Genomic DNA, 12,634 nt, shown 5'->3' on the forward strand with positions numbered 1-12,634 from the left:
TCAGCCGTGGCTGCTTCAGGCTTGTGGGCCCCTCCCTGGCCTGGAGGCGGTGGGACCAGTAGAGTGACTTCTGTTCAAACGTTGCCCTCAGCAGTCTGATCCGACACACAGCCTGATGACTTCAGCTGAGGCACAGAGGTGCAACTCACCGTCACTGATCCCACGTTTTAACATGTGCTGTTTTCAGAGGACACAAGAAGCCAGAAGCAAGAAGACTCGATCCAGAGCGGCAGCTCAGCCGTGAGCCCTGCCTGCAGAGCTCAGAACATTCCAGATTTATTACGACTGTGTCAAGGAGTGCTGTGTGTGTTGTTTTGCATTAGATTGTGAAGTTGTGTGTTGTGTAACACAGGAAGTACCATCGTACCGTCACTGCTCGAGCCACATGTCATTAACACAGTGAACCTCAGCAGCTACAGGCCTGACCGACCAGAGAGCGACTGGTTCAAACAGTCCAACATGACCAGTGACCAGCAGCACCGGGACCTGATTTAATCAGCGTCATAGATCTGCTCTGCAGGGAGATCTGGTCTGGAGTCGTCCCGTCTCTCTCTGACCCTCCAAATATGCGAGCAATAGTGTGAGAAAAGGGCCAATCAGGAGCCTGAAAGCCACCATCTAATGAATGTAATCTAGACCAGAGTCAGCGCTGCGAGCTTAGCACCAAAACTATGAAACATCAAGAAATTAGCAGATTGTTGCACCTGAATGCAAAAAACTGTAAATGAATATCAGGACAGACTCTTCAGCCTCTTCAACAGGCCTCCAGATGTGATTCAATGAATATGTCTGATCCCTAAATCCTGATCAACCACACCACAGAGTTCCAGTGACGTCAGTCAGAGGAGACTGGACGTGTGTCATGACTCCACACCTGCACCACCTGAACACACAGCTCCACCACCTGAACACACAGCTCCTACACCTGAACGCACAGCTCCACCACCTGAACACACAGCTCCACCACCTGAACACACAGCTCCACCACCTGAACACACAGCTCCACCACATGCACCACCTGAACACACAGCTCCACCACCTGAACACACAGCTCCACCACCTGAACACACAGCTCCACCACCTGCACCACGTGAACACACAGCTCCACCACCTGAACACACAGCTCCACCACCTGAACACACAGCTCCACCACCTGAACACACAGCTCCACCACCTGAACACACAGCTCCTACACGCGTGTCTGATGATCTGAAGGCTCTGGAGGGTTCAGTTCAGTGTTTCATCAGAAGCCAGTGAAGTGACCTGAGTCCTCTGTTGGGTTGTTCTTGTCCCAGTGAGGAACAAACCGGCAGTGTTTTTTGAAGGTGAGTGTCACAGTAATCTAACCAGGAGGAGATGAAACCAGTTTGTCAACATCTGACAGAGATAAAATGGATTTAACTTTGAATCTGTGGTAAAATTCTGTCCTTGTTAAACTTGTAATGTGGTTTGTGAAGATAAGCTCTGAATCCAAGGTAACACCCTAACGTCGAACCTGCTCACTGAGCCTCAGGGACAGTGATCCCTGCAGTGGATCTCCTCTCTCACCTCCAGCACAATGATCTCAGTCTTAAACTGCAGAAGGTTTTGGGTCCTGCAGTCCCTTAAAGGGCTGAAGATATCGTGTGGAGGTGAAACATAAAACTGTGCATCATCAGCATATGAACATTAATGCATGATGGGATCCAGCGTGAACAGATGGAACAATGAGGGGCCAAGAACTGAGCCCTGTGGGACCAGAAACCAGGTTTAGAGCCATCAGTGGATACAGAGGACGTCCTTCCTGTTAGCAGGACCAGATCCAGTCAGTGCCACAGACCAGCTGAATGCTGAGAGCTGAACTACGCAGCTGCTCGTAGACCTTTTCAGCATTTTCCTAAGAAAAGGGATCAGTGATTGGTCTGTAGCTGCTCCTCACAGACGAGCCTCAGTTCTTCTTCTTCTGTTTTGGTGTATTAATAACATGTTTGAAGGAAGAGAGGAAGAACTGTCACAGTATTCAGACATCAGGTCACAGACGGTGGAAACTCGTTTGGAAGTTTTTGTGGGACCTGGGTCGAGGAGGATCTGAGCGGCTCACCTGGTCTTCCTCAGAGTCACTGCAGTTAAGCCTGCGGTGAGGTCAGTGTGTCAGAGGTCAGAGGTCAGAGAGGTCAGCACGAGACTGAGCAAAGCACAGCGGCAACCTTTGAAGAGACTCCACGAGAGCTCGTTTCTGGGCTCTGATCCCAACGCGAGCTGTCCTCTGTGGTTCATGTCTTCAGCGTTTATGTGTCCGCGTTAGGACGACAGTCTGGGTGATTAATGATTGACGCTGCTCCTTTCACAATCAAAGGTTTCACAATTGAGTTCATCCTGAGCCCGAAGAGGCGGCTCAGGACGAACTTCCTGTTTCTCTGAACATTAATAACGACATTGACTTATTGTTTACGGACTCTGACAAAGGGCCAGTTCGGTTAAGTCACTCCGTCATTCTCCTTTACAATCAGTCTGTCTCTCCCCAGCTGACACACCATTGGTTCACTTTGTTACTGTACGACGCACCACAGCTTCCTGTCTGAACAGGAAACACACCAGTGACTTTGCTGTGAATGAAACGACACATTCAGTCACCAGTTAACACAGAAACCAGTTCATCTTTAACGCTGGTCGACCTCAAACATCAAAAACCACCTTAAAGTCTGTTTCAGATATTCAATCACGACTCAGCCTTCAACCCAGAGAACCGTCACGAGAACCGTCACGAGAACCGTCATGTTCTGAGCGTTCTGTTGGATCCACTGAATCATTCCACTGATCCTGAGCTGAGCCATCGTACTTCTGCGTCTTTTCCACTCATTTAAACTCAAACTGAAGGTATTTGGTACCTTTGAAAACTTTGAGACTCTCTGAGGATTTCAAACATTTTAAGAATTTAAACGTCTTATTTAAGGGTAGAACGGCTTCTTGATCTCTGAACTGATTTGTTGACAGAGAAATAATCAGTAAAGTATTTTGATTTAAGATACTTTTAAGCAAAAACACCAAATTTTCCAGATCTCTGAGCTTCTCAGCTGTGAAGATTTGCTGCTTTTCTTTTCTGTGTGACATTAAAACTAATCTCTTCACATTTAGGACGATGAGTCAGATGAGAGAAGCCGTCTGATGAGTTCACGTTTCTCACTGTTCACATTCTACAGACCAATCAGTTCTTCAGTTCACCCAGAAAACAGTCAGAACATTCACCGATTATGAAGTGAATCTTTAATTGCAGCTCAACATAATTTATCTTGAGACTAAATAAAAAAATATATCAGGCAGAATAAGAGAAAACACATTAACACACGAGGCTTCCTGCAGAAAACATCTGTCACAGTGTCCAGCTCGTCTGAACGGCTCATTCAGAGTTCACAGGCCAATAAAGTCGTGAAGACAACACGAGGAGATTAAAGAAGAATATCGACGTTACACCGAACAGACACACAAGAGTACATTAGAACAACACGCGCGCGCACACACACCTTAATCTGGGTCGCACACCGACTCACACTCCACTCTCAGGCTTCTAAACCACCTCTTACACCTTTGAACAGTCACTCACACACTTCAAACCAGCACACACACACACACACACACACACACACACACACAGCAGGTCCAGCAGCGGTTCCTGGTCCAGTCCAGCACAGACTGTTCTTACCTGTTCAGGTGAGCCGTGTGTCTTCTGCTGCTCGAACTCTACTGCCTCTGATGCTGCGTCAAGGTGGAGGCTCTTTACCTGCTGTTGATGACACTTGAACACCTTCGTGCTGACTAGGTTGGCCACGCCCCGCAATACTGGTGCATTCAATGTCTGTGGGAAAGAAGGAAGTTTGCGTTTCCCATCGCAAAGGCGGTGACTTAAACCAACATGAATCCGTGCGGAGGAAATTCAAGTACCAGAGAAAAATCAAGATTTAGGTTTTCTTATTTTACTGAAATGTTGAATCCATCAAGAAGGAAACAGGCGTCAAGAAAATGATTAATTTTCATCATATAATATCACATAATGCTGCTTTTGTGTCGCACTGACAGAAGTGGAAGAACAGGATGACACCTGGCTCCTCAACATTTTCCAGCAGCCATTAAACTCCAGTTTGAACACGTCCCGCAAATCCTGCAAGATTTCAGGGCCGTACGCGGAAAACCATCACGCAGAGTGCAAAAGCCAAGCCAAGAGGTTAAAACCAGGATTAAACATGCAAAAAGAACAAGACTTATTTCATCACTTTTACACTGAGTGAAGTCTTTTCACTTTGAGATACTTTGTACTGCAGCTTCACATTCATCTGATATTTCAGTTAGTAGAAACTTTACAGCTTAAAGTTTTGCAAACAAACATAATGAGCATATAAAACATGACTCACCTCTACAGGTTAAACCGACGGACATGAAATCAGCTCCACCTTCAACGCCCGCGCCATCATGTGCTGGTTACACATTAATGCAGTCATAACAATGAGTGGTGGAAAATAACCCAGTCACTCAACTTCAACTACTGCACTTAAGTACATTTTTGAGGTACTTGCACCTCACTGAGTATTTTCATTTTATGCGGATTTTACTGGTAATAGAGTATTTAATGATGATAATAATAATTAATAATATGATGTATTTTAGAAAATACACAGAGGGCCATGTTTCTACATAATGTGTGTACTGTTACTTTTGATAAAGTAGCCTGCATAATGCTAATAATACTTACATACCTAAGTAAAATGTACTTATTTCTTATTTGTCTAAGTCAAATTTCAGTGCAGGATTTTCACTTTTTATTGTGTATTTTCATATTGCAGTATTGATACTTTGACTTAAAATACTTCTTCTTCAAGCTTTCCTGTAATTACTTATTTTTGACCCTCGAACAAACAAACAAACAAACAAACAAACAAACAAACAAACAAACAAACTGTCCGCCCAGTTTGGTCTCAGCAGCTTCTGTTTGTCACCACAGGGCTGAGCCGTTAACCTTCATCTTCTCTGCTCTTTCCTCAGTCGTGCTCTCGTTGAATCCGTTCCTTGTCGCCCCCTGCTGGTCCCTCTGAACCATAGCATGTCCTTATATGGTTACTTCCCGACCTCCAGTCGGTCCCGCCTCCACCCGCGGGCTGCAGCCGGGGATACTTTCAGGAATCAGGATACAGTCGGCTGTGTGTGGACCCCACAACCTCCTCCAGGACGGCTCAACCCGGAGGTCCTGACCGGGGCTTCAAACGTTACGTTTCCCCGCTGACATGGACTAAGAGGAGCGGTGACAGTGAGCTTCGAGCCCGGGGTGAGTTATCCAAACCTCGGGCTGCTGCAGGGATCAGTAGCTTTAACAGGAGCAACACGCTGACTGGAAACTAACTTGTTAGCTTGTTTGCTAACTTTGCAGTGACGTGAGCTAACGGTTCTAGCCGTTCACGCCACTCCTTCATTCAGTCATGTGTGTGTGGATACGGGAACAGAAACAGGACTGTCCGGCTTTAAACTGCTAGTTTGGCATTTGAAGTTTAAGTGTATCGTGTCGAGGTGGGTTAAACTGTGAGGGTTAGCTCACAGAAGTGGGTCAGTTGTCTCGTTAAACCTCGGAGTGTAAGCTAACTAAGTATACCTGCCACCAAGTCCCGCTATTAAATGAACGGAGCGAAGTTGTTAGCTTGCTAACTTTACAGCTGTTTAATGATCTGTCTTTATAAGCCTTTATCTCCACAGTCCCTTCATTAAGATGTGTCTACTGCTGATGCGCACCGCTGCAGTTAAAGTTAATTATTTTTATAATTTGGGCTTTAATCAGCTAAAGTTTAACTTGCAGCTAGTTAACTGATCGGTGTGGTACCTTTACGGACGCCTCGTAAACTCTTGTTTCGTCTCGAGTTGTTTATAAACGTTCAAGTGGGTTTAGAGAGAAGTTAAACAAAGCTTTGAAATAAGATTTCTCTACTGTGGAATCAGTAGAGAAAATATGCTTCAGTTGTGAAATCAGCTGACTGTCAGTTAAAAAGAGGTTTAAAATAAAGTGTGAACGATTTATTAAACAAATATCACCATGATAATTCTGGTCATAATATAAGAATAGATGATGCATTAAAATGTACTTTCTGACTTGTCTGGAATAAATCTGACGTTATCACCAGGTGTTCTTGCAGCTGCTAATTTGTGATTTAAAATATCCTCAAATTGACCCATTTGTGTCATGAAGGTGATGATAATGTGGCCTCCCCTGCAGAAAGCCATTTATTTGGCCACTTGCACTATAGATAATGTGCATTGTCACTTTTCGGTATGTCAGCAGCCGTCCTATTCCTGTGGCTTTAGTTTGTTCAGATTTTAGTTGAATCTTTGTTTCAGCCCGTCGACGTCGGGTCACGTCTGTTCAGTTTCCTGTAGATTGAACTGTTGTCTCAGAGTTGGAGGGGAGATGAAGCTTGCTGATGACTTCCAGGTGTTTGTCCTGGTAAACGGAGACACCTGAAGACGCTGAGTGTATGACTCGAGGATGGTGTGAAGCTCTGCGGGTTGAAGCCTCGCTGTGCGCTTTGTTTTCCTGGCTGCAGGCTTACTCAGCGAGCCGCTGCATTATTAATGTGTGACATGGTTTCCATTCAGGGAGGCTGCCAGCTCCGAAACTGGAGCCAGCTCCGAAACTGGAGCCAGCTCGGCCTGCTGCCATCTCTGCCGGGTTTGTTTCGGGTGTGGGATCAGAGCGTCCGCAGAGCCGAAATGTGACCGGCTGCTTTTTTCTAATGACCTGAATTGTGGAAGTGACGCCCCGTTGATGCTCGCTGTGGGCACTGAAAGGATGCATCCACGCTGAATCACCCAGAAACATGTTCCTCTACCTGGAACGTCTTTCTCACAGCGATGTGCACCTCCAGCGTCTCCTGGAATAAATCTCTCTGTATCGATTTCACAAAGCTTTAATCAGGAAACGGCTCCCTGCAGTAAATATCTGGACAAAGGCTTCTCCTGAAGGCAGCGCCTGAAAGTGACTAAGTACATGTACTGAGGTACAATTTTGAGGTACTTTATGGAAGTATTTCTATTTTATGCTGCTTTCTACTTCTACTCAATGAAATTTTAGAGGCAAATACTCTACTTTTTACACAAAGCCTATAGTTATAAGTTAATTTTCAAATTAAAAATGTGCATAAAAAGCAATGATAAGCTTATAAAAGACGCGGCTGAGTGTTAAGCCAGAGGTTCCCAGGCTTCTGCCCTGTGACCTCTCAGAGAAAACCGTGTTTAGTTGGTTCCCTTGTCTTGTTTCAGATGCCTGACGTGAGAAGTTCCACTAAAGAGACGTTTCAGTTTCATTTCAGCAACTGTTCAAATTATTAATATTCAGTCCAACAGATTCCTGAAATCCTGCACATTGAATACTGTCTGACAGCTTCTGTGACTCTCCTGCTTCACCCCGTGATTCGTAGAAGAATGACATGAACTCCTTCCTGTTGGTCCTTCAGCCCGTCCCGTCTGCGGAGGCCAGGCGGCGTCATGGCGTCCCGGCTGCTGGACCGTTTGAAGCGCTCCTTGTTCAAAGACGGACAGGGGGCGGGACCTGAGCAGGAAGTGGGAGGCGTGCAAGACGAGGAGGAGCTCAAAGAGGACGGCTGGGAGGCGGAGCTGGAGGAGGAGGACGAGTGCGTGACTGATCGGCTCGGGGGGACACTGTGCTTCGACAGCGGAGGAGGAGGAGGAGGAGGAGGCGCGGAGGACGGAGCTGAGGCCGACGGCGAGGGCTCGGGGTTCGACAGTGACTCCGACTTCCTGGGAGAGTCGATGGAGGAGGGGCTCAGCAGCACAGGTGAGGAGGTGTTTAGACTGTCGTGACTCACAGGGTCGTTGGAAACTGTTCTGTGATGGTTAAGAATGATTGACGCTAGAGGTCAAAAGCGTCCTGCGAAAGGAAAACGAGTCCTCCTCCCGTCTTCAGAAACTCTCCACTAACACGTGTGTCGCAGAGTCTGGTCACCTGAGCTCTCTCTCACCTGTCCTGTGCAGACACCAGTCCTGTGGGCGTGTCTCCGGCAGCCCCCTCTCCCTCCTCCCTGCTGACCCGGCAGCTTCAGGAGAGCTGGAGGAACCTGCGTGGACTCAGCGGAGGAAGCCCCACCCCCACTGGGAGGCGACTGACGGACAGCTTGTTGTTCGAGGTGACGGACGCCAGCGTGGTGCAGGACGGCTCGTCCAAATATGTGGTGAGTTCAAACATGGTGCTGCTGCTGCTGCTGATGATGATGATGATGATGATGATGATGATGACGATGACGTACGTGACCACAGAGACCATTCAGCTGCTCTGTCTGTCTCCAGCTGTACACCATCCATGTGATCCAGTCCGGCGGCAGCGATAAGACTCCAGCCATCATCACCCGCCGCTACTCCGACTTCCAGAGGCTCCACGCCACGCTGCGCCGCAGCCATGCAGACCAGATGGAGCGCGTCTGTTTCCCACGTAAGTCCTCGTTATATCGTCTGTCTTCGTTCACGCTTTTAGGTTGTCGGTTTGAGTCCTCGGCCTTTGCTGTTTCCTGCTCGCTGAAGCCTAACCGCTTCCTGTTTTAACCTCTGCAGGGAAGAAGCTGCGCAGGAACTTCACGGCGGAGACGATCGCCAAGCGCAGCCGAGCCTTCGAGCAGTATCTGTCTCACCTGTGCTCGCTGTCCGCCCTGCGGGGGGCGCCGTGCGTGCGACAGTTCTTCTACCTGACCGACCTGCAGGCCGGGCAGCTGCTCATCAGGTAACACGCGCGCCGACACACACGTTCTCTCAGCCTCCAGCTCGTCTGAACACTGATGACGAGAGGAAAATGTCAAAATGACGACGATGTGACGCTCGCTTTGATTGGCTGTCACACACAGGGGTCACAGGTTTCTGCTGATGCAGCAGGAGAGCAGAGGGTTGAGTGATGCTTCAGGGCGACACACAGAACACAGAAACAATAAAAATGAATATGAATGAGTTAAACATGGAGCTGAGCCGCGATGAAGTGGCGTCTTAACGGCTCGTCAGGGTCTCGCAGACCAACCTGCCGAGCAGAGAATCACCTCGTTCTTAATCCTCTCAGTCTCCTGCAGAGTGTCCAAAAATAACCAGCTGTCAGTAAAGAACCACAAATAATAAAACTCATTTGATGATGATACTTTTCTACTTTTTCTTCAGTAAACATTTGACTGCAGTACTTCCACACAGTCGTACTCTGACTGTGGGGCTCTGTTACCTTCATACATTCATTTCTAAAGAGTTCACACGATGATGATGGAGCCCATCATCATCATCATCATCATCATCATCAGGTAAATCACTCCCTGTATTGACTTTCCTGCACTAGTGATGCATTTTAAATGAACCAGCCGTGATTGGTTGACCAGAGTAACCATAGCGATGGCTGCTGCAACCTGAACTATGAGGGAGTCGATGGCGTGACGAGCTCGCCGACAGTGTTTGTGTAATTCCTTTCACTGCCTGAAGGGGGAGACAAGCGAGTCAAAGAGTTCTTCCTCTTCCTCTCAGTTTGGTTTGTTTTTGTTTCTCTTCTGTCTTCTTCTCGTCTCTCTGATGATTAAATGAGATCAGACTTTCTGTTTTTCATGCGTAGACTTCGTCTCCAGTTTCGCTGTTTTGAGTCTGTCTTGTTTCGTTGAGGGTGGGACGCTACCAGGAGGCCTTGGGTCCGCTGCTCAACGCCAAGAGACTGCAACACAAACTGGGCTGGGCGAGGTACTATGACAGCCAGGCTCAGGCCCCGCCCCCGGGCTCCTCCCATTGGTTCTACACCCTGGTGGGGCTGTCGAGCTGCTTCCAGGAAGTGGACCAGCTGGAGGAGGCGCGGGATCACTGCGACCACGCCCTCCGTGTCCTGACCCCCGCTGAGACTCACACTGATGCTGAGGACAGGCCCCTCCCACTCGAAGATAAGCCCCACCCACTGACTGAAAAGCAGGACTCATCAAAGCAGCGAATGGACAGGCCACACCCCCTCCTGTTGCCGTTGTTACGGGCGGTGGTCCGGCTGTCGTGGCAGACAGGAAGAGACAAGCGGCAGTGGGAGGAGCTTCTGCGGCAGCTGGAGGAGCAGTGGGCGTGGCTCGACAATCAGCCAACCATCAAAGAGTTTCTGGTCAAGCACAACCTGGAGGAGAGCGAGGGGGAGGGCTAACACACACACACACACACACACACACACACACACACACCGCAGGGGACAATCACTCACAGCGTGAATGTTTGGGCCGCTGTGCAGAACAAACATCTGAGAGTTCAGCCCAAACATTTGGAAAAAAGTTGGCTAATATGTGCAATGAGACAAGAAGAAGAAAGAGGTCACAGAATATTTTGGGAATAAAGTCCTAATTTCAAAAAAATTAATATTTCAAAAGCAAAGTTTCAGATACTCTGAGGAAGAAGTCGTGATGTTGGAAACGCTGCAGCGTCTCTGTGACGTCTCATCAGATTCTGTCTCCTCAGCCTGGCTTCTTGCTCTCAGGTGTTTCTTCCTCACGTGGTCATCACGCTCTGTCTTTCTATGCATCCTCCACGAGCTCAGTCGTGCTTTTAAAGCCTTAACGCAGGTTTTTATTCCAAAGCGTGATTTTCTTCTGACTGCACGATAATCTGAAAACAGTAATAAGAGTCATAAAGGGACAATTTCAGTCCAGCAGACGAGACTGAAGTGAAGGAAAGACGCTCTCAAAGCACAGAGCTGTTTGAAGTGGAGGCGGCACAGCAGCATCACCACTAGATGCCACTAAATCGTGCACATCAACACTCAGCAGATCGGTCAGATGAGATGAACGTCTGGGTCTTCGCAGTGAGCTCAGTGAGCGCCGGCGTCCTCAGAGCCGCTTGAAGCTGCTTCGTGCTCTCGTAAACAAACAGTGTTAATCATCAGAGGTCAAACAAACATGTCGGCTGCTTTTCCTTCCTCATGTCGATTATTTAGCATTTTAAGTCTCGCATTGTTTACATTCACCTTCACTCACTTGCAGCCTTCTTCTTCTTCTTCTTCTTCTTCTTCTTCTTCTTCTTCTTCTCTGCCTTTGCTGTTACGTTGTTGTATTGTTTGTATTGTTTGTTGCTTTGCTGCCACCTGCAGGTCAGTGAATAGCGTGGAACCAGTAGCAGGACGTTCATGTGCATTTGTTTCAGTGCAAAGACAAACAGGCACCATAAAGTCATAGAATGCTGGTTTGAAGCTGTGCGACGTGTCAGAAACTCCTCAGAGTCGCTTCAGACGGCGTAAAGACGATGAAGCTCGATCAGATTAGACACTCTGCAGTCTGCACAGAGAATCAAAGAATTCAAAGAGACATGAAGCACGAATCACCAATCAGCACCTTCCTGTCAAATCTGAGAGAAGCTGTTTCTGAATGTGGCCACTTTTATCTCTTCCTCAGATTTCAGGTTAGATTTCGGAAACAAAGTTGTTTTACTGCACTTTTTAAACCATAAATCAGCCGATCGGGTGTTTTCACCTGCAGTGGACACTATGAATGAAAGCTTTGGTCATCATCATCATCATCATCGTCATCATCATCGTCAGCAGCACCGTCAGCTGACCCTCACATGGCTGCACAGACTTCATCCTGATCAAACTCTTCGTGTTTTCATAGAAACCTGCTCTTCAGACATGAATGTGTGTTTCTATGGAGAGCGGCGGCCTCGGCGGCTCTGCGACCTGCGGCGGGTGACTGAATGAGGGATAAAAATAGACGTGAGCGCTTGGTGAACATCTGACGTGTGGAGGCTTCTCTGGTTCCTCTGAGAGGAAGTGATCAGAACCACGAAGCTGCTGCAGAACGAGCGACGTCGTTGAGCCCGAGCGAGCAGAGACGTTACGGACGATGAACACGTGTTCGCATCAAGCTGCCCGCTGCAGGAACGTGTCCCATCACCCCTCCAGACGTGATTCTTTCTGCTCAGTTGTCCCCCCGCCGCGACGTGGACGGACCAGATGTGGCTCCAGCAGCCGAAAGCACGACGCAGCATCAGAAGTTCCGGCTCTGTGACCTTCAGCCTCCTTCAGAGCAGCTCCATCATCTGTTCGAGAGCGTTTTCCGTTTCCGAAACATTAAGGTTTTATTTATTTTTAGGCCGCATTCCTTCACATTGAGGTGTTTTAGTTTAGTTTTTCCCTGAGAAGCGAGAATCAGTCTGACTCAGCAGGTCTGATCTCCTCCGTCATTCGTCGTCACTGAACATCAGACCTGTCTGTGAGCTTCATGGAGCCCAATCATCTGATGTGTTCTGTCCCGTCTGAGCTGCATGTTTGTGTTCGTCTTCAGCGACTCTTCTGACGTCGGTCACTTCAGAAATGTTCAGAGTGTTTTGAAGCTGTTTGAAATGCTCGTTCAGAATTATCCTGAACACGCACATCAGGTAAAGTCACCTGTTCAGGTGAAGCATGTGATGCAGCATCAGACGCTCTGACCTTTCAGCCTGTGAGGTGTTTGTATCTTTAAAAAGCTGTTTTTCAGTCTGTTCGGCTGCTTTTCCACTGACACAAACAGTCAAAGGTGAAGCTTCAGGTGTGCTTGCAGTGGAGATGCGGCCGTCTGCGCAGGTGTAGCAGCGCTGCTTCATAGAGCGACGTACAAGTATATTTTATGGAATAAATTTGTTACAAACCGCA

At 47.9% G+C, this 12,634-nt stretch overlaps 2 protein-coding genes across 4 annotated transcripts in view; one reads left to right on the plus strand and one right to left on the minus strand.

The window, feature by feature from the left end:
• Positions 1-5,172, minus strand: part of LOC143326578 (deoxyribonuclease-1-like 1) — a 17,321-nt gene extending 12,149 nt beyond the window's left edge. Inside the window, exons 1-2 of one of the 2 annotated variants that reach the window (XM_076740236.1) lie at positions 4,386-5,172; positions 3,680-4,135 (exon numbers count right to left, since the gene is read on the minus strand). The gene's annotated coding sequence lies outside the window, so the exon portion shown is untranslated. Of the gene's footprint in view, positions 1-3,679 lie in introns of both variants that reach the window. The other variant, XM_076740238.1, reaches the window with a different exon arrangement.
• On the plus strand, positions 5,147-12,634 carry snx21 (sorting nexin family member 21). Of its 2 annotated transcripts, none has more exons than XM_076740229.1 (6): positions 5,147-5,293; positions 7,467-7,807; positions 8,005-8,201; positions 8,317-8,458; positions 8,578-8,743; positions 9,649-12,634. In XM_076740229.1, exons 2-6 carry the CDS (start codon positions 7,498-7,500, stop codon positions 10,160-10,162), a joined length of 1,329 nt encoding a protein of 442 aa, XP_076596344.1. In that variant the 5' UTR covers positions 5,147-5,293; positions 7,467-7,497; the 3' UTR covers positions 10,163-12,634. The 2 variants fall into 2 exon arrangements, with proteins under 2 accessions (XP_076596344.1, XP_076596345.1); XM_076740230.1 differs by having other exon boundaries at positions 5,176-5,293; positions 7,431-7,807.

Source organism: Chaetodon auriga, chromosome 10 (genome assembly GCF_051107435.1).
Source record: "Chaetodon auriga isolate fChaAug3 chromosome 10, fChaAug3.hap1, whole genome shotgun sequence".
NCBI classification, from domain to species: domain Eukaryota; kingdom Metazoa; phylum Chordata; class Actinopteri; order Chaetodontiformes; family Chaetodontidae; genus Chaetodon; species Chaetodon auriga.

Excerpts from the sequence above, each read along its gene's own strand:
- snx21 (XM_076740229.1), top strand. The coding sequence starts at position 7,498 with ATGGCGTCCCGGCTGCTGGACCGTTTGAAGCGCTCCTTGTTCAAAGAC. Across the intron at positions 7,808-8,004 it reads GGAGGGGCTCAGCAGCACAG|ACACCAGTCCTGTGGGCGTG; the intron begins GTGAGGAGGTGT and ends TGTCCTGTGCAG. Across the intron at positions 8,744-9,648 it reads GCCGGGCAGCTGCTCATCAG|GGTGGGACGCTACCAGGAGG; the intron begins GTAACACGCGCG and ends TGTTTCGTTGAG.